At 32.6% G+C, this 21,521-nt stretch overlaps 2 protein-coding genes across 5 annotated transcripts; one reads left to right on the top strand and one right to left on the bottom strand.

The window, feature by feature from the left end:
* Positions 1 to 641: 641 nt before the first annotated feature.
* LOC111030436 (cytochrome b5 reductase 4) lies at positions 642 to 3,365 on the bottom strand. The gene is made up of 8 exons (XM_022309919.1): positions 3,108 to 3,365; positions 2,444 to 2,715; positions 2,168 to 2,362; positions 1,570 to 1,912; positions 1,206 to 1,494; positions 1,045 to 1,137; positions 811 to 981; positions 642 to 756 (listed from the first exon to the last, which is right to left on the bottom strand). The coding sequence occupies exons 1-8, from the start codon at positions 3,115 to 3,117 to the stop codon at positions 705 to 707; spliced, it is 1,425 nt and encodes a 474-aa protein (XP_022165611.1). The 5' UTR covers positions 3,118 to 3,365; the 3' UTR covers positions 642 to 704.
* A 736-nt stretch (positions 3,366 to 4,101) lies between these two features.
* On the top strand, positions 4,102 to 20,702 carry LOC111030444 (histone acetyltransferase KAT6A). 4 transcript variants are annotated; one of them, XM_022309935.1, is made up of 14 exons: positions 4,102 to 4,286; positions 11,407 to 12,107; positions 12,167 to 12,397; positions 12,456 to 12,649; positions 13,728 to 14,980; positions 15,616 to 15,716; positions 15,778 to 16,044; positions 16,112 to 16,243; positions 16,310 to 16,433; positions 16,495 to 16,662; positions 16,743 to 16,954; positions 17,027 to 17,454; positions 17,543 to 17,762; positions 17,859 to 20,702. In XM_022309935.1, the coding sequence occupies exons 2-14, from the start codon at positions 11,412 to 11,414 to the stop codon at positions 20,328 to 20,330; spliced, it is 6,498 nt and encodes a 2,165-aa protein (XP_022165627.1). In that variant the 5' UTR covers positions 4,102 to 4,286; positions 11,407 to 11,411; the 3' UTR covers positions 20,331 to 20,702. The 4 variants fall into 4 exon arrangements, with proteins under 4 accessions (XP_022165627.1, XP_022165624.1, XP_022165628.1 ...); XM_022309932.1 differs by lacking the exon at positions 4,102 to 4,286 and adding an exon at positions 8,847 to 9,560; XM_022309936.1 differs by lacking the exon at positions 4,102 to 4,286 and adding an exon at positions 8,858 to 9,560 and having other exon boundaries at positions 13,728 to 13,828.
* Positions 20,703 to 21,521: the final 819 nt, after the last annotated feature.

The following is a 21,521-nucleotide window of genomic DNA, read 5'->3' as shown; positions in this document are numbered from 1 at the left end:
TTTCATTGCGAGGCTCCATTATCTTTTTGTAACATTTTGGTGGTTCTCAAATAAGTAAAGACAAAGAAAAAAAATATTTAGGCGCATGGAAAACTAAAATTAAACATTTTATGTTAAGAATAAAATAATATATTTATTTTATAGTACCCCCCTTGGAGCCACAACACAGTTTGAGTAACTCTGATATACATAAATAATAAATCATACATACTATTTAATTTATAGTCTTGTCAAAGTCATTTTTTATAAAATATGAATGTTAGACCTAATATGAACACAATATTCACTATTTATTTTTTGTGGTTTTTATAGAAATTTATAATAAAATAGTTTTTCTTCATAGAAGAATATCAGAAAATAGTTTTTGTTCATCACATTACATTATGAATGTAACTACTAACTATCCAGGAATAGAATAGATAGGAAAACGCATGCTTTACAATTTTAGGGTAAAACTACTTTTTTAATTTAAATACTAAATTATAGTGAGAAACTGGAATTACCTAACCCATTAGCAAGTATTTTTTTTAATTAATTGTTATAACTTATATTGGCATTATTATGTCGTACAATTTAGGGTGTAGGACATACCATTTCAAAGAAAAAAAAATTATAAAGTTAGTTTCAACAATTTCCAAAAATACTATATAATATATTATTTTGTATTTAAAAAAAAAAACTTTACAATACATACATAAAAAATATCAACCAAATACAAAGTAGTCATCTTTTTTGTAACCTTGCTGGATAACTAACCTATTGAGAAAAAAAATTTATATTAATTATTTAAAATGTGTGATTTATTCTTACTTTTCACATAGTTTATTGAATCCTGGTGGGCCACAAATGCACACCGCATATTCATTCTTCAAATCTTTATTTAACGATGGAAAATATTTAATGATTACATTTTCATCAATATGTCCTTTTGTGTCACCCATGGAGTTTTCCTCTTCTGACAAAATGTAATGAACAGTCAGTCTGTACAAATATTAACAACTTAATAATGGCTATCAAATCATACAGTGCATATAACAATCTAACCTTGATAAGTAAGCAGCACTTTTTTGATCTAAATACTTTTTCCAAATTATACATGTTTCTTTTTTGTTGAAAAACAATAATTTGATATTATAACTATTGGGGTAAAAATAAAACAATATAAAACTCATTTTTTGATAACCATTAGTAAGTTATTAAATTACTTTTTAATGGAAGAATGTAAAGCATTCCATATGATTGGTAACATTGGTGTAATTCCAGTACCAGCTGCCAATAAAATAAGGTTTGTTTTTGAAGTCCAACACTCAAAACTACCTTGTGGACGGCTGACTTCGATTGAATCTCCTTGGCTTAAAGAACACAAATGTCTACTTAATTTTCCATTTGGATAACATTTAACCAGTAAACATAAAGTGTCTTCAGAGATTTTCCCATACTCCTTTGTCTCAACTAAAGGACACACTGGAGTATATGGTCGTGACACAACATGCCCTAGAACAACAATTTTTAATAGTTAGAAAATATGTTTCAATATATTTTCTTAGAGAATAATTTTTAGATTTATACCATTGACGTTAGCTTTAATATAAATATGTCGACCAGGATAGACATGATTGTACAAGTTCTGTTCATACTTAAATAATAAAAATTTGGCATTATGAGTAACATCGAACGAATCAAGTAGCTCGCATTTCCAATAATCAATTTGAATAGTTTTAGTTGTTGATATGGTTCCAAATGTCGGCCAAAGTCCAAGTGATTTTTTTATCAGTTTAACTTGAACTTTTCCAATGTCTGCTACTATTTTCACAATGCAAGGCCAATTGACATTTTTATGCAAAGTGATACATCTTGTTTTTCCGTTCAATACAAAACGAAATTCATTGGGTTGTCTTAAAGTAATAGACACCTGAAATCAGAAAAATATTGAAGTCTATTAAAATTAACTATAACCAAATATTAGAAGTCTTGATAAATCAAATACTATATAAACTAAGTTTTAAGTTAATAAAAATTATCAAAAATAGATATAGAGAAATAAAAATGAAACTTTTATAAAATTAAGAAAAAAAATCAAAACATTTTTAACTTGAAAGTCACTATGGTTGGATATCATAGCTTTTAAATAAAAATACGTCCAACTGTGTATGAACAATTTAAATACCTCAGGATATGGTGTTTTAGTATAAAATACAAAACATAAGAAGCCAAGTTGTTGAAACCAGTCCATGTTTAAATCATTTTCAGAGACATCTGTAGCAGCTTTCAAAATATCAGGCAATTTAAACAACTCCTCATTTACTAATCGGCCAACCACACACTTCTGAAGTATTGATTCATAATTCACCCAAGCATGTATCTGTTGTTCACAATCTTTCGTAAACAATTTGTTAACAGTTAACAACAATTACATTGTTTGTTAGTATTGGTTTTTAGTTACCTCTGAAAATAATTTGGTAGCGTCTGTGCCGATTCCCCTAACTAATTCATCAACGCCACCAGGATGGAAGTCCATGTACTGTGTAACATTGTAAACGGTTCCGCGGATAGCCAACCAAGCATCGGTTCGTTTATTGTGTTTTGCTAATTCTGATTTAGAAATAGATAACATTTTTCCACCAACTCCAGTTAAGTCACTTCCAGAGTTCCCTAAACGAATCCAATCCATCAGAGAATGACCAGGTGCGAGTGCCACCTTATTTCTAGTTGTTCCTAGTATTTCAACAAAAAACAATGATTTTAAATTAATATAACACATCTTCATAGACATATCTGTGTTTAGAACCTGCTACATGTTTTAAGGGATTATAGCACTGATCAAAAACAATCAGTCACACACACACACACACACACACAAAGACAATGATAAGTAATGTCTGATATAAATTAAATAATAACACAAATTTGGCAAAATTTCCCAGGGAATGTCAACAGTCCAGGGACCTTTTGGAGGATTCACCTGTACATAAGTAAACAATCTAAATGAAATTAAAAAAATTAATAAAAAATTCTTAAATTTTAAATGTTAACACTGACAAAGAAAATAGCAATTATCGATATTCAGAATCATTTACATTTGTCACTAAAATTAATATTTTACTGACCGGTAGCCATGATTGAATCCTGTGTCCTGTGAGGCTGTGACCGTCAACACTAAACTATTGATACGAATTTATATGCACTCATAGTTTTAATTGAAAAACAGACGTTCAAACAAATATACTGGTGAAATTAACGATCTGTCAAAAATCACAGTAATACTCAGTCCCTAGTGTGAACTACTGTGAACTGTGAAGGCAATGAAGGCATAATTAATTAGATAATGGCAAAAGCGAAAAATTTCAGTCGATAATATTATCACGTCTGGGATTTCGTTATCAGTTCACACGAACATGTTATCATTTTGTTGGACAAAACCATGAATACAGCAGCTGCAGGTTGAAGTTAGATCTACAGTAACAGGTTAGGGAAACGACAAAAATAAAATTGTATAGTTGAAAAAAATTATTAAAATACAGCGAATATTGAAATCATTAACTACAGGCGCGTCCCCAAGGGGGGGGGGGCGAAGGGGCGTTCGCCCCTGCCATAAAAATTTTTAATATATATAATTACTATTATGTCCACAAAATTAAAATGATCAAAATTATAATACGTATAATATATAGATTTTAAAAATAGGTTCACCCCCCTTGAAAACTGTCTAGCCGTCTAGGGACGCCCCTGATTAACTACACACACACGATGTGTATTATGCATGATTATTTTATTTGCATAGACGTAGATTAAAGGTAGGAACTAGGAACTAACTTAAAAATATGTAATGACACTTCGTAATTACTGGTATTAACATATTTCATATTAATTTTGAAATATAAATTCATAGAGCGCGCTAGATATCATAGTGCGAAACGGCAGTACTATACATAGTATACATCATTATTCATTATCGCTTCATAGTTCATAGTTGAACAGATCGTTCTGCATCTCTGTACTTCTGCGTTCTTCAGACGCGCCGGACAGTGACTCAGTGTGGAATTGCAGAGCGTATGCCTATTGCCTGTTTTCCAGTCTTCCAGACCTGTTTGCGTGACCATGGCTTCGAGCATCATATAGACATATAAAAGTATATAAATATATTGTACCATATATTTTAGTATTTAATATGTCTATGGCGAGCATGAACGATGGTCGAACCTGAAGTATAAATCTTAAGTTGAGGCTGAAGTTGCGACTACTGCTCTTACAGAATACAGATTCCGACATTATAACTTAGTAACTAGGTATGTAACTCATTGGAAAATATTACACTAATAAAATAAAATCGTACCTATATATATATTTAATATTTATTATCGCACCTCGTGGTAACCGTTATGATTTATTTGAAAAGCGTGCCAATTTTACACCGTTCGCGGGCTATTTAAAAAATATTCACATTTCATGTCACCCATACTTATGTCAGGCAGGCATTTTGTTTCGGAAAACGGAAATTGAGTATAAAGTAAGGCGTGAGTCCTTAGGCCGGGGAGAAATTGGAAAAAATTGGAGTTACACCCCCTGGACTTCCGCCTTATTGTATTTGATTTATATACTGTTCAAAAATAAGAAACAAAATTAAATATATTAGAAACGTTTCAATTTTTCAAACTTATTATACTAACTAAAAAAATGTTTAACACTAAATAAGGGGACACTGTCTTTTTTCATGTGATTAATTTACAATTTCTTAGTACAAAATCTCGTTCATCAATTCGTAAGGTATAACGAAAAATTACAATTTTGATAAATGATAATATTTAGATAATATTACGCCATAAATAATTAATCGTAAAATAAAAACCAACCGGTAGTCAATATAACAAATTTGCTGCGGACTATGACACGACGGCTGCTATTGTTTGAAAAATAACATATAACAAAAATGATAAATATGAACCGTGAGACGTGCCTCGTAGCGAAACATTAATACCCAGAAATTCTGGGCCAAAATAGCACTCAATAATTTTGCAATTCCCCAGCACACAGTGCTCAGAAAAACGAGACGTCGCTAGTCTCATGTCTCGACGCGTCGTCTACTTGTCTCATATTTATTTTTATACCGTATGGACGGTTATTGGAATGGCCCACCACGCCGGGCACCGCCAATTCACGTGCGCTCCCCGCAATTAGTCTATTCTAAGATATTAGTAAGAACAGTGAAAGCGAATACTATTAAAATGGTATGGTAGGACGAAAATAAAATATTTTGACGATTGATATTGAAATATGTATGATTTAATATATTAAGAGTTGACATTCAAATTCGTAAAATAAATATTTTATTGAATGTATTATTTAAATTACTTGTCCCTATTCTAAGCGGGTGAACATTGCCTCATTATATCCTTATTATGACGCTTTACCACTTTCACTTATTTCTTATGAATTATTTTTGATCGTTTTATTCGAAAATCAATAAAAATTAAAGATTACTTCTTCATTTAAAAAGTTGGCCGTTATAGATAACGATATTGTATTTAAAAATGAATTATATAATCAATTCCACGACTTATAACTAGTAATAAGTAATTAATAAGTGATTGTTATACGTTATTCCTATAAATATATATAAATAAATTGTATAGGTCTAATATTTATGTACATTGTTGTTTGTTAAGACTTTAAGAAGACGTCGTACCCTCATGTTTTGTTTCCGTCTTACACACATATGTATAACAAATTTTCGTTCATCTGTTTCATTAGTGTGCTGTTAGTTTTGATATTAGAGTGAATACAATTTAAAGGAATATTGTTTTGTTTAAGGTTTATTGTTACAAAATATTATAGGTAGGTGATTCGAACGAAAAATCTACTTTGGTCAAAATTACGTCATAACTATGGAGGTACACGATTTATACTTAGAAACTCCTATATTTATAATTATTCAAAACATAATTAATATTCAACATACTGTTACAAAAGAGTATAAAATTGAAATACAAGTTATTTTAAAAAACATCTAGTAAGTAACATTGATAAGTTTAAATAGCGGCGTTTTGTATGTAACTCCAGACACCATTGATTTGTTGCGTAATAATAGATACAAATTTTGTTCAGTTATTTTGTAATATAATATTCATTAGTATCTTTTTAATTTTTTAATTCTTAATTTTTTTTTTAAATATTGTTATCAATAAACCTATTTTTATTTGATTATTATTTAATAGTAATTAAAATGTGTTAATTTATCTTACAAAAAATGTATTAAAACAATTTAAGAAAAAATACTATTGTTTAACATCAATCAAAATAACTTTTCAAAACATGAATTGCATTACACAATGAGAAGTCAACCCCTAAAATGATAACGTCGTTTATCTATGAATTAATATGTCTGTCCGGCGTTACTCCATTTAATAGAAATTAATTTTTCTTAATTTTGAAGAGCTTATCACTATCTTTTTGCATATAACTATTGGCTGTATTTAAGAATAAAAATAAAAATTTAGATTTATTATTCTCAGAATTATTTGAAATAAAAATAGTAAATTCTGTCTGTGTTACGCCATTTTACGATACCTATTATACGCTATATAGTATATATGGTCCTGGTGATAGGTAACCGTATAACATTGAGCTAAGTATATCAGTTATAAAATAAATAACAAAATAGATATAAGGACTCAGGTTGACTCATATTATGTCATAAATCATAATTAATTTTAATTAATATTTATTTTTGAATCCGAATTTTCTGCTTTTATAACATTAATTCTTGGGATCTTCAATAATTTTGTTGATATTACTTCAGAATGTAAAATTAATATAATTTATTTTTAACTGTTCTCGAATATCATATCTCCTATATTAATATAGGTTTTGTCATACATTCTCTACATACTTATATTTATAGCGTGTTACTCCATAGAAATTATAATAATAATTATACTTTTAAAAATAATTTGGTTACAGTAATTTGTGTTGTGTTACTACCCAACACTATAAACAAATATTACAAGACACAAAACGCACATGGTGTATTGGTGTCTAAGATCAGTCAGACACAGTCACAGTTAAAGTCACACTATCACAGTACACCGATGAGTGACGAATAATTGACCAGTGACCGCTGACGGACGTGAACCGTTTTTCGGAAACACATTGGCCATTGAGACATGCAGGTTATGATACCGTTGGTTTGCTAGGCATTTAAATAAAAAAATATATTAATCTTATGTTGTATCCATCACATGCTGATTAGGTGTACTACTTTTACTGGTCAGATTTAGTATTTCAATAAATTCTCCGTAATGCCCTTTCCGAACAATGTGGTCTTTTTTGCAAAAAACTGCGTAATCGGTCGAGTCTGTATCATCACTAGTGGAATAAGTCCATATAGCGGAGAGCTGACACAGAAAGAAACATTTATTTTTAGTTTACATTTTGTTTTCATTCGACGCCATGAAATCGGGTTGTTGGAAAGACACCCTCAGTAGCATTATACTGGGGATTGACGGGCACGTTGAATTTAATTAAATTTAAATAATTTATTAAATATATATTTTTTTGAAATACAGTAAATATATTTTTTATAATGTTAAAATTGACTTATATCCTAAAAATATAATATTACTTTTATGCTATACCTATATTGGCTATATTCTACTTATACGTATAAAAAAAATGGTCGCAATATCGAGTTATAATAATAATATTAATTGTGTAATATAAATTGAAATAAAATGTGAATATTATAAGACCTTTAGTAATTACAGCGATTTCTTATGGTTTGAGCAAATGCTATTAGGAAGTCTCAACATTTACATTTATTTCATTATTTTGGATTCCCGAAGATAGTTTATTATTCGAGTATACTGTTGAAAATGACGAAAGTTTAATCATCAGTGATTTTTTCCCTCAATTTATGAAATTTTTCAAATATTCTTACTATCCTTTTTTTTTTTATAGATGGCTTATTTCAGTATATACATCTAAAAAAAACAGTATGTTATATTATGTTAAGGTATAATAAATTAATAAATAAATATTATCCCATTTAATGTAACAAATCACAATAGAAGTTCAAGAACATATTATTTGCAATGTGTAAATACGGGGTTTTTTCGTTTCTCAAATGCCCAATAAATTATTCATTTCCTCGTAAATAAAATAATACTAAAATAGCCGTCATCCGTCAAAGCCAGGTATTGTGCGGAATGCCGGAGTTATCGTCTCTTGTTGATCGTCGGCCGCCTCCGTTAGGACACGGGACACTATAATAGAAGTTGATAATGACTTACCTCCGTACATGTCGTTATTGTACAAATTGTAGAAATAAGGGGGAGGGTAGTTGATAACAACGGTCAATAACAACAATAAAAATAACAACAACCATAGTTATAGATTATTTATTATCTATACTCTGACAACAACTTATAATGATGTTTTAGTTGCAGATCGACGGCACGACCGCGACAATTAATCTAAACGATCTAATATTTTACGCGGGAACGGCAGATTGCGATGTTATCACGCGTTACAACAAAGAACTCGATAAACTGTCATTTGTTCCGCGTAGCTCGTCAAATAATTGCGACATCTCACTTACTAAATAATAATACGTTTGATGGTTTGAAAATATTTACACGATTTATTTTGAATGTAAGTTGCTTGTCTATTACTACCGCACCGGGGCCGGCCGGTCGGTCGCGATAACGTTGGTCAACCTGACGCGGTCGGCGAGTAACCACTATAACCGGGTCCGGAATCGTCGACGACCACAACGGCCATCTTCGGGGAAACGCAGCTGCGCGCCACCAGCGTCATACACTACATTCGTACCCACTACCCGGCACCCACCGCCGCCGTAGCGTACAAACGGAAACGGCGAAAAACCCCGTACGGTCGCACTGCGCGTACCCCGTTGAGCAGCCGCGTCAGTAACAGCGAACGAGCGTGCGCATATCCTCTCGCGCGTGTCCAGGTGTCCTACAAACATCTAACGAGTGTTTGCACTCCATACGATTAAATATTATTATAATTTTATTTTTCAAACTACGACGTGCGGTAAACACGGAAACGCCGCTAAACCAACGATAGGATTTCGTTTCGGTACACCGTTGTCGTCCCGTCCTACGCCGATCGCGCGCGAAAAATCGTCGAGGCTGCATCGCGTAACGGTTTTTGGGCGCTCGCTTGGTGAAGCATACCTTTGGGTCAACCTTTGCGTCTTTCCCGTCGGCTGATAGTGCGTCGGACGCCGCCGCCGTCGCCGTTTGTCCGCGGCGGACGCCGACGACGACGACGAAGGAGACTGCGACGACTGTGAACGGACCTTCCGGTTCGTCGCCGCCGCCGCCGCCGCCGAGCGTGTGTGTTAAAGTGTTTCGAACGTTCAACGAGTGCCGGCGCGTGCGTGCGTGCGTGCTACCGAGCGACAATAATAATAATAATAGTAATATCATTTAATATTATGTGCAATAAAGCCGCTGCAACTACAACTACGCGGACGGTCGGCGGTATTTTTGCGGACCAGACCGATTATCGTTATTGCGCAGTTGTCGGATTATAAAGAGGTGAGTGGTTGTGCTGTTGTCGTCGTTCGTATTTAATTTTTCGTCATCGTCGGTGTTTTTTCCACGAAACACCGTTCCCCCGCCGTGTAACGTCGTACACAGTAGCTTACCTTCGTACATCCATAATGACCATTGACCGTGCGGGCGCGTATTCGCATATTTGTTAATAACAAATATTAATACTCATGTACAGTGTGAACTATGTGGGTCAAATATTTGGAGGGAGCGGTCCTCGTCTGTTTCGTGGCGGCGGGGGGAAAGGGTGTTTTGTTTTGTTCCCTCCCGCCCCCTCCACACCCGTGATAGTCGCCAAAATGGCCGCAGCCTTATCCCCCCGACTTGACGGACTGCCACCTCGCTTCACTCGGCCGTCATTGTCGTCATTCGTCGCGTTGGTTTTGCGATTCCGTTTCGGTCTGTACGGCGATAAATAGAACATAATCGTTATCTTGGTTTTTAAATTATCTTAGTGCGATCGACGACTGAAAATATATATTATGATTTATGATATTATAAGATTCTCCCGCGTCTATATCCCCCGGTTTTCCACCACCCATGCCATCAAAACAAATGCGATTATCATTTCACGACTGTGATAGCAGAGTACGATTGTACGTTCAGTAATAATAATAATAATACGATTTCTTTGTGATACGCCGTCGTGGTGTCGATCTCTCTCTCTGCATCTCTCTCTTTCTGTCTGTCTCATACCACTGTACACACGACAATACACGATATTATATAAAAATATACCTCTACTCGGTCTTATTGTACGCAACTTTTCCGATTAATTTTAGATCATTTCGACGGACGCTTTCGTAATGGACATTTGCTCGTCGTCGAAACGTTTTGCTTGTGAGTTGTATTTTTTATTTTCTACGTTATCCTCGCGCTAAAATCGTAACCGTCGTTTAAGTTAACAGTTATAGGTAGGTATTATAGAGGGTAACACCACAGAAAATGACAATTTACATAGGTTTTCGGTTATTGCCTTATACATAAGTACCTACCTGTGGTTGTTACTAGGCGACGATAAAGTTTTTTACCTACCATCCCACAATAAGCTGTGGTGGTCAAAGATAACGATAGATGGTAATTTTATTTCATTCCATTTTCAATTGTTATTAATTTGTTTGACGTGATATTATTATGTTCATTATTATCTTTAGGTATTCCAACCATTCTACTGTTGTCTTAAACAAGTCTTTTTCAACTGTTACTTAATTGTTACCTAATGACTCAATTTATTAAATGATTACATAAAGCTCTTGTCACATACTATATTATTGCCTGGCTATGTTTCCTTTTGTTTGCGGATTGGGTATAATAGTAATTTATAAGTACCCATCAACATTCTTAATATTTGTTGTACATTTCTAATAATTGTAATTTTTACCTATTTCAATTTAATTTTAAATGAAGCCTAGAATCTGACACTTATTAACCTCAAAGGTTATACTTATACATAACCTCAAAAGATAAAAGAAACAAAATCCAAATGAAAATTTAAAAAAGTCCCTTGCAAAAAATTAGATTAATCAATTAGCTTAGGAATAAATTGCATATTTTTTTTGTTATTGCTAACTAAGTATTTCATTTTTTATTTAGGTATTAATCGCTTCAAGTAATTTTTACTAATATTATTATATAATAGTTAATTCAATTTGATGTTATATAAGAATTTTATTTTATTTGTTAACCTGATATTCATATTAAATCTTGATAATGTTTTAATAGCCAATATTTATGTACCATTAGTAATCTAGTAATAAATTGTTGTTTATTTATTTGCTTTTAAAGTATCTTGTTTTCAGTATAATAATTATCTATTTCTTCCATTTTTTAGGAAAAATGAAGGAAAAGGAGAATGCCAGTGTAAGTTTCTCCCAATGGCAGACATGGGTCTTGGACGCAGTAAATAAAATTCGTGGCCAAAAGCAGCGGCCATCCTTGGAACGTATTGTGAATGCAATTCGCCAGCATCATCGTTACCCTGTAGGGGATATTGAAACACAAGTTGAACGATGTGTAGAAAGTGGAGCTGTGTTGAAAGTCTTCAACAAAGGCCAAAATACTTATATGAACCCTTGTGGCACTGCAAATCGTAAACTGGTTATTAATGCAGATACTGATTTAACAAAAATTTTGGTGAAAGTAGTTAGCCAATTAGATGAAGAGGGCTCATCGTATAAGAACATTGATCGGTACATTCAGCATGCTTATTCTATAGAACTAAAAAATGAAGGATGTGACTTGACTTCATTACTCAAGTCAACATTGACCAAGGCAGTTGATAAAGGTTTATTGGTGTTGGATGGAAAATTATATAGGTTACCTGTCAGTCCAGATTCCACTACATCATTGATTGGAACACCAGTCTTAAAATATAGTTCTGGAAGAAAAGCACGGTTGCTTAAAGTTGATTCAAATGAAATTGAAACAACCCCCCTTTCACTCCGTAGAGCTGGAAGAAAACGGAAAAAGGTATCTGTTTGTGATACTAGTTCACTGACAGATCATGAAGCCAGTGACAAAGAATTAAATAAAGTAACTAAGGTCAAATATTATTTCTTTCAGTATTTATTAATATATTGAAATTTTAACAGGCTTCCAGGAATATCTGTGCAGATTGTTTAGGTACATCGGCAAGAAACCAATGTGGTGAAGCGGAATCATTAAAACAATGTAGAGGTGGTTGTGGTGTTTCATTGCATCCTTCTTGTTTAGCTAATAAATGTAGTGGCCCTTTGACTACTTTATTAGCTCGTGGTTCTCGATGGTTTTGTCAGGACTGTAGAACGTGTTCGGCAATACCATCATGTTCGGTGACTGAGCATGTAAGTACAATTAAAATAAAAATAAAAATCATAGATATTAACTTTGTTTTATACTTAGATGTTTTTGTTAAACTGTGATACATGCGATCGAGGTTATCATATGCAATGTCTACAACCTCCGGTTGTAGATAAACCAAAATTGGCATGGAGATGTTCATTTTGCTTAGATCACCACGACACCACCATTTCTATGGAGGTAGAACCATTTGAAGAGCGAAGGGGTAGGAAAAAGTCAAGTCTTAAAAACCAAAGGTATGTTGATAAATTAAATATTAATTTTGATGGTGTCCCTGTTAGTTATTTCAGATTTGATAGTTTTTGAGACTAACATGGTTTTAATTTTTGTGCTGCTTTTTCTCAAATTGATTACACCTCATATTATACTTACTGTATTATTGTTTTGTATTTTACTTATTGTATTATTCTCTACACTCTTAAAATTAAGTCATTTTATTTAAAAATGAGATGACTTGCATCTATTATATAAAAAAAAATTTGTTTATTGTACTTGTATGAGAATCATTCTAATTTTCACTTAAACCCCAAGTTATTTTTATCAATTTTTCAATTAAAAAAAAAAGTTATTCTGCTGTATTGTATGCTGATTGTATATAATGAAAAACAATTTTGATCTTTCATTCACAACTTTGTTGAATTTTTACAACATTTTAAAATTAAAAGATTATAAAAAATAAAGAGTGACTACATTTTTAATGTTTTCTAATTGCTCCAAGAAAAAATGTTGAGGAACCGTGTATTAAATTGTCTCTTAATTTTCTACTTAAAAATACAATTTGTATCATATTCATAAATAATTTTAATCAAAACTAAAAGTGATGACAATTTCATATTTCTGTAAATATCTGAAAAAAGCTAAATAGATCATGTTTAGAAAATGCCAACATAAATATTTGAAAAAATGTCAATACAGATTTTCAGTTTTAATAAACTAGTTTTGGGTAATTATTATTTTTTTTCTCTCTAAAATTAATAAATTTCCCTCTGAAGTACATACTTACCAAATTCAACTAATCAGGAACTTACTATAAAAGTTGTCCTAAGATAAAATTAAACACGTTGTGCAGTCTGCTCAGAGTGTAGAATAGTTTTTTTTCATAAGCTTTTTGTAAATATAATTATAGCTTAACAATTATGAAGAATCTAAAATAGTTAAATGTTATTATAGGAAATATGATAATAAATCACAATTCTCAAAATCTTGAATAATTTTATGAAAACATTCAAACCAAAAATAATATCAACTAATTATTTTTAGTTTATAAGATCCAATGATTTTCCTATTTTCAAATTGTTGTTGTTAAACTTTTAGGTCTAGCCGTGGTCGAAGTCAACACTTAAAGGTTCAAGATCTTAAGCTTGGAACACCATCCACTTTGAGTTCAATGAATCAACGTGATGTCACGGAAGACGGTAATGTCTCCTCTCCTGACTCCTCGGCTCCCCCCTCTCCCGTTCCGATTAGCGGCAGTGTGCGGCGGGACACTGCTATCTCCAAGGAGAAAGCAAAATTCTTTAGGCAAAGTGCTGCGTTTAATGCGCGAGGTGTGAACGGGAGAGGATCTGGTGTGCCGAAAGTCAATGCCCCCTTAAATATGCGCCTTAGCTCTAGCAGCAGTGATAGCTCCAGCAGCTCGAGTTCAAGCTCGAGCAGCCGGAGTCGCAGCAGCAGTTCAAGTAGCACAACCAGTAGCTCTAGTGATAGTAGTAACAGCTCTAGCAGCAGTAGTAGCAGCAGTGCGCATGCTTGTTCTCTTTCTGTGCGTCCAAGCCGGCCCATATTTCCTCTCCCGAAATGTCTCGCCGCAAGGAATGCCGATTTTAACAAATGTCCTTCAAATGTGTCCTCTAAAAGTTGTAACTCAACATCTGAGTCGGTTCAATCCCTTAAAAAAAATGAACATCGTTTAAAAATAAGTAATAAGCTGAATGATCCTAGTGACCTAAAAAAAACTGATAAAATTAATGATGATCAATCTAAAGTAACCCCTAAAGTATTATTAAGAGCACCAAAACTAATTGCTAAAGTTAATTGTTCACAGCCTAAAATTTTTCCACTTTCACATTCCAAATCAGATAATTCAGATTCACCTGTTTCTCTGTTCAAACAATTATTGACAGAGAATTCAGATAAACCTTGGGGGTTTGCTGCTTTGGCTGCCAAAGCTACCACTGAACCTATAAAACCTGAAGTATATAATAGTAAAAAAGATAAACCTATTGCTGGGTTTATTCAACTGAAGGGGTTATTTGATGGTTTAAGTCATTTCTATTCAACACCATTACAATCTCGGACTCGACCTCGAAATGAAAAAGATCAAAAATTATCCATCAAATCTGACCCAAAAGTCACTTGTGCTGATAAAAAGCTTAAAATACCAGACAAACAACAATCTCCTAGTTTTTTGGTTAAGTCAGCAGTAACATCAAAACTGATGGAAACTAGAGAAGTAGGAGGAATAGAGGGTGATAAAATGCTTAATAATGATAAATCCTTAGACATTTCTCCTTCCGCCTTCCGTGACCATCTGTCCGTGCCGACGATACGTCCAGTCACCCGTTCCGGTAAGCAAGTTCCTTACAAAATCCTGCTAGTATTCGCCAGCTGCATAAAATACTACCATATTTCATAAGGGCTTATATAAATTTTAATCCATTGCATGCTGTAGGTTTTTATTTCTGTTCCTTTGAGTCAATCAAGCGAACGTAGTATGTAGATACCAAGTAATATATTATACCACAATATTGCGTTTATTTGTTGAGAGCATATCAGACAGCCTTAAAGAAATTAACCCTGTGAGTTTATTAAAATTTAATTTTAATTTACGCAATAATTCATACAATGGTTTCTATGTATAAAAGACTGCTCAATTTAATATTAGAAACAATCTTGATAATCACATAAATAAACTATTATATGAGTTAAAAAAATTTTATTCTATTTTATTACTTAATACAGTATAACCCTTTTAAGATAATTTCCATGAGAATCGTTGAAAAATGTACTATGCTGAACATTTTTCATCAAAGAACTGAAAAATAAGCATATTATGCAAGATTACAACGGGTTATAGTGTATTTTTGAACAGTTAATATGTGTTCTGCCATGCTCTTTAACATTTTATATTAGTGTAATGCTGCATTTGACCTTTTTGGCTTACTAACCAGTCTTAGTAATAAATATTAAATACAATTTTCAGTATTGGAAAATATGAGCCGCCTTGTTGCATCAGACTTACCATCTGGCGTTTTACATGAGGATGTCGAAATCTATAAGGAGACAAGAACACGAGCAATGAATGTAATATTTAAATATTTAAATTTTAGTATGTCTTAATTTTAATTGATGATTTACCTTTTAGAGTACAATTCAAGCACCTGAGTTCATTACGTCTAATCATCCAGTCAGATGTCCTGCTGCAATTCAATTTGGTAAATATGAAGTGGAGACATGGTTTTCATCTCCTTTTCCACAAGAGTATGCTAGACTTCCAAAATTGTTCCTTTGTGAGTTTTGTTTGAAATACACTAAGAGTAAATCGGTTTTGGAAAGACATATGCACAACTGTAACTGGAGACACCCACCAGCTACTGAAATTTATCGGCGTGGAAATCTGAGTGTTTTTGAAGTAAATTAATTTTATTTAAAGATTCCTAAGAGGTAAACTAAACAAATAACAATTTTTTTTTGCGCAGGTTGATGGAAACGCCAACAAAATTTATTGCCAAACACTATGCCTATTAGCAAAATTATTTTTGGATCATAAAACTTTGTACTATGATGTTGAGCCTTTCCTATTTTATGTTCTGACAAAAAATGATGGTTATGTAAGTGTAACCTACTTAAATACATTTTATAGTTTTCTTCTATTATGTTTTACTAAAAATGTTTAGGGCTGTCATTTGGTTGGTTACTTTTCAAAAGAAAAACACTGTCAGCAAAAATATAATGTATCTTGTATCTTAACTATGCCTCAGTATCAAAGACAAGGGTTTGGACGATTTCTCATTGAATTCAGTATGTTAAAACTATATGCATAGTTTTATCAGCAAATATCATGTCAAATTTATTTTTTCAGGTTATCTTCTATCAAAAATTGAAGGTCAACCAGGAACGCCAGAAAAACCTCTTTCCGACTTAGGTCAAGTATCATATCATGCATATTGGAAAGCTGTTATATTAGAATATTTAGACAAACACCGAGACAATGCCTCTATTTGTATTAATGATATTAGCAGTAAAACTGGTAACTAAAAATGAATTCAATTGAAATTTAAATCTGAATTTTATGAGATAACTAAAATAGTATAAACAACTTTAATTCAGGTTTAATGAGACATGATATTACATATACTCTACAATCTCTCAACATGGTTGTTGAAGTCTGTGAGAAATTGGCAATTTGTATTGACTGGAACATTGTAGATGCTCATTTAAAAAGAAAAAATTCATCTAAGCAAATTCCAATTGAACCAGAATGTTTAAGATGGACTCCTTTAATGCCAGCATCCAATTTGTTAGTTTCGCCTGATGACAAAGTTAGTTTTTCTGAACAAAAAAAAAATTATTTTTTAATAATTGTTTTTAATTATTACAATATTTTTTCTCAGGACAACCAAGATTTTGAAGAACCTCTTCCTATAAAAATTGAAATAATTAAAAGTCCAATTAAAAAGAAGCGTATTGTAAGAAGAATGCCAATGATAAAGAAACGTAGGAAAATGGATAAGAAGAAGCGTAGGTGTTTATATGGCGCCGAGAAAAAACCTAATTCCATTCAATCTATTGAAACCACAATAAGTCAAGTTGAAGGAGAACAAATTGTGAAGAAACATAAAAATGGACGAATAATCAATATTAAAGTAGAAGATAAATCCATTGAAGACCTTTCAACTAATGAAAAGTCGGAGGCAAAATGGAAATCTACTGAAAAATCAACTAAAAAAGACAAAACGATTGAAAAGTCTAAGGAGGAAAAGATTGAAGATATTAAAGTTGAAATATCAAATCCTAAAATTCCAGCCAAAACCAAACAAAGGTATTAAAAATATTAATTTGATGTATGTATGTATGTTATGTATGAATGATTTTTTATGTATATCATAATAATGAATAATTTTTTTCAGTTCAATCACAAATTTCCTTAAGCGTGAAAATCCAGATTCCAAAGTGACTGTTATTCCTAAAAAGAAGAAAAGGAAGTTGCCTCGGGGTGGTAGATCACGTAAAAGACAAAGATCTAAAACCCAAAATGACAGCATCGAACCTAAAGTCAAGAAAGTTCGAAAAATTGAACAAGAGTCTTTTGAAATTGAACCTATTGATGATAATGTAGAACTACAGCCTGTGAGTACATTGTAGTTCTATAGTATTTTATAATTATATATTCATGTTATACAAATGTATACCAAATTTTTAACGGTTTATTTTTTTTATTATCAGGTGAAAAATGAGAACATTGACAATATAGGCAATGGTGATGAGGACAGTACAAATATAGAGAGTAAAGAGGAAAATAAAGAAATAACTGAAAAATATGACGATGATGGAGAAAAAGAAAACTTACAAGAAAACAACGATAAGAGTCCAGAACACATAATCGAAGAAAAAGATGATAAATATACAAAGATTGAAGAAGAAAATCCATTAGAGGATAAAATAGACCAAATGGATACTGATGATGTATTGATTGAAAAATCAAAGAATGTTATTGCTGAATGTTCAAAAACAAATACAGATTTCAAGGCTGACGAGATAACTGTTGATAATATAATTTGTTCTAAAACTAATAGTGACAGCATTATAAATTCCAATGAGGAAGAACCCGAAGAACCCCAAAATAAAGTAGATAGTAATGTTAATGCTGTAGAAGTAATGACCAACAATGACATTCTAAAATGTCCAAATAGCGAAGAGTCTTTTAATGTAGTCGATATGTGTAATGATGTTCCTAAAATAAAACTATCAGAATCTGAAAAAGAATCTTCCAATAATGCTGTGGAATTCACATGTGACTTAGAGAAGTCTCAGAAATCTATTGTGGATAATGTAATATTAGAAAAACCTAAAGTACAACCTTGTAATAATATTGTGCCTTTGGATGTGAAGCAAAATGAAAATGTGCCAAATAATTTTGACAAGACAAATCTTATCCAAACTGAAACAAAGCAATACAATGACCAAGTTGTTGTATCGAGTAAATTCAAAGGAGATTCTGTTGAGACTGATTTAAGAATGTTTGATAATTCAGCAACATGCAATAGTTTTTCTAAAGCAGATATTACTGTACAGCCTCCAATATCTTCTATCACTGATAAACAGTATAGTACTTGTTCAATGGTTACAAATGATTTTTGTAAATCATCGTCAGATTCATCACTGTTAAATGTTAAACAGTATGGTGGTGAACCTTTGCCAAATGAATACAGTAAATCAGGGACTGTAGTACCTCCAAATACAAAACAATATGGCGAAGCATTATTGAATGAATATAGAAAATTGGACATGCATCAGCCAGATATTAACAAGCAAATGTACAATAAAGAAGATTCTGTTGAGTATTTAAAAAATTTGCAAGTTATTCCACCCATCAATAGTTCACAGGAAGTGTTTAAGCCTGTGGAACAATTAAAACCTAAAGTTTCTGAAAAAAATTATTCTCCTTCAATTGTTTCTGAACACTCAATAGTTGTGCCTAAATACGACAATGTCAAACATGAGAAGCAATCTAAAAGAACAACACCTTCACCAAAAACTGTGCCATATCGTTTGCCCACTGAAGTGCCACAAGTAGATAAATCACGGTTACATGAATATTTGCCTACGATGGGGTTTCTCAACTATCAAAAGATAAATAATTCTATAGCTATGGGCCATCCAGACATCTCTAAAACAACAAAGGACATGTATACAGACAAAAAAACTGACACTGTTAACATGAACTTACCCAAAGACAAAGAAGTAATGAACTTGCCCAAGACTATGGATAACAGTCTTTTATATTCATCTGTTATGCAACAATCACCATATACTGACCAATCTATGATGCACTTATCGCTCCATCACCATTTGGCCCATTCATCTCAGTACCACCATACTCCACCTGTACCTAGTCAGGTGCCGCCTCCTGTTCATCAGACGAAATCTCGGAATAAAAAAAGTGAACAAAGGAGATTGGCTCAACAGAACCAGACACCCGTTGCACCATCTTCTCAACAACCCACCCCACCACCAATACCTAGCCACACACAATCATATCACCATCACCATCAAACAGCTACATACATGATGCCACAGCCATCGCCCTCTAGTCCCTATCATCATTCAGTGATCCAACACCGAATGGGTCAACAAGGAGGCACATGTTCGTCTGCTGATTTTTACTTATCCCATTCTAACCAACACGCAGTTGCTGCAGCTGCACAGATGGCATCATGCAACCTTTCCAAACTTCAACAAATGACAAACGGATTGGATCACCACCGCAGGCACATCTCTTCGCCTGCATCCTCACCAGCCTCTTCCCCTGCTAACATGACTCCACCACCTCAAGCTGCGTCTGCAGCCGCCGCACACTTGCTGCAACAGTCAGCGGTTGCTTATCATAAATTGTACCAACAGGCGGGTCAGACCAATCAGTCACGCCAGTATGGTCATCAAACACGCGGTTCTCCGGCGTCACCAAACGTTGGTCTTATGACAATGCAGTATGGTGCGCCACCTCCTTTTAACGGTTACAGGGTAGCGTCTCAATCCACTCCACCGCCATCTGCTGCTAGTTATATGAACCAGACGGCTGGACAATTACAGTACACGACGCATACACAAGATCCACACCATCAGAATAGTGTGTATCCCACTTCAGCATACAACGGCTCGTATTTACAACCTTTGAACGGGTCCATGCATAGATAATCTCTTGTTATATTATTACTTTTATTATTAACTTTTTTTTATATTAATTATGATTAAAAGATTGTTATTTACCATCATAACATATACTTTTATATAAACATACGAAAAAGAAGAAGAGAAAATGTTACCAGTTTGTTATATTAAGATGATAACTAAAACACAAAATTCATTTTATACCTTAAGGAAAGTGCATTTGCAACAGACCGATTCTTATCTTTAAGTTACGTTAGTTCACAAACAGTATTTTTTTTTAGTTGTGTATGCTATGCATTATTTTTATTTTTTTATTTATCACAACAATTTGTATTTAATTATTACTCTTTCTTTCTGTTGATTGTTGAGATCAATTTGTAAACGTTACGATTCAAAAAATATGTTAAAGGAACGGGTACGTCAAGTTTTTATTGTACAAAGTTCAAAGAATTTCCTTAGTCTGTAAGTACATTTTAAAACACTTGAAAGTCTAGTTTCAGCTTGTTATTTATTTTTTTCTACTGTAATTGTATAAAAATATACATAACTAATTTATTAAAAATTAATTTCAAACTTTTTTTATATTATTGTAATCTCAAAATGCTTATATGTTTTTGAATGGTCTAAAACTATCTAGGCATTAAAGGACATTCAATTCATTATGGGTTAATATGCCATGGTGATAGTATGGCTTTTCTATCATCAGAGCAGATTTATGTTGTGAGTCCCATGATTTATATTATAACATTGCAGAAAAAATAATTAATTCACGAATACTTAATACAACAAAAAAAATGTTGCAATTTATTGAAATAACTAATACAACAAATATATGTAGTACTTGGTTTTGTTGATGTGGATGATGTGTCAGGCTTAGTTTGTCTAGCTATTGTAAGATTAAAATATATATGAAATGTTTTTTTTAGTATTTACATATATTTATTAATACAAATGCAGTGCTTAACTTGGGAAAAGATGGTTAGGTACTCAAGTGCTTCTACAAAAGTATATAATATACCTATCTAATTAGTATACCGAGTATAATCACGGGGCATCACATCGTCAAACATTTTTTACAAACAATGATTTCATAAATTATTGTATTAAATTTAAGAGTTTCAACTTGCGTGTAGCTGGTATACTGGAAGTCATTAATTGTGGTGATATTAATTTTATTTATTTATTCAAAAAGACTGGATTTTAATATCCAAAACAGCT

Source organism: Myzus persicae, unplaced genomic scaffold, assembly GCF_001856785.1.
Source record: "Myzus persicae strain clone G006 unplaced genomic scaffold, MPER_G0061.0, whole genome shotgun sequence".
Taxonomy (NCBI): domain Eukaryota; kingdom Metazoa; phylum Arthropoda; class Insecta; order Hemiptera; family Aphididae; genus Myzus; species Myzus persicae.
This window is presented reverse-complemented; position numbering and strand designations above follow the sequence as displayed.

What these genes read in the sequence shown, in the direction of transcription:
- LOC111030436 (XM_022309919.1), bottom strand. An exon ending in CTAAAACACCATATCCTGAG is followed by an intron (nt 1,913 to 2,167) that starts GTATTTAAATTG and finishes TTCTGATTTCAG; the next exon opens with GTGTCTATTACTTTAAGACA. An exon ending in TTACATTCTTCCATTAAAAA is followed by an intron (nt 1,138 to 1,205) that starts GTAATTTAATAA and finishes TTACCCCAATAG; the next exon opens with TTATAATATCAAATTATTGT.
- LOC111030444 (XM_022309935.1), top strand. Translation starts at nt 11,412, where the DNA reads ATGAAGGAAAAGGAGAATGCCAGTGTAAGTTTCTCCCAATGGCAGACA. An exon ending in CATGTTCGGTGACTGAGCAT is followed by an intron (nt 12,398 to 12,455) that starts GTAAGTACAATT and finishes TTTTATACTTAG; the next exon opens with ATGTTTTTGTTAAACTGTGA. An exon ending in CCAGCCAAAACCAAACAAAG is followed by an intron (nt 17,455 to 17,542) that starts GTATTAAAAATA and finishes AATTTTTTTCAG; the next exon opens with TTCAATCACAAATTTCCTTA.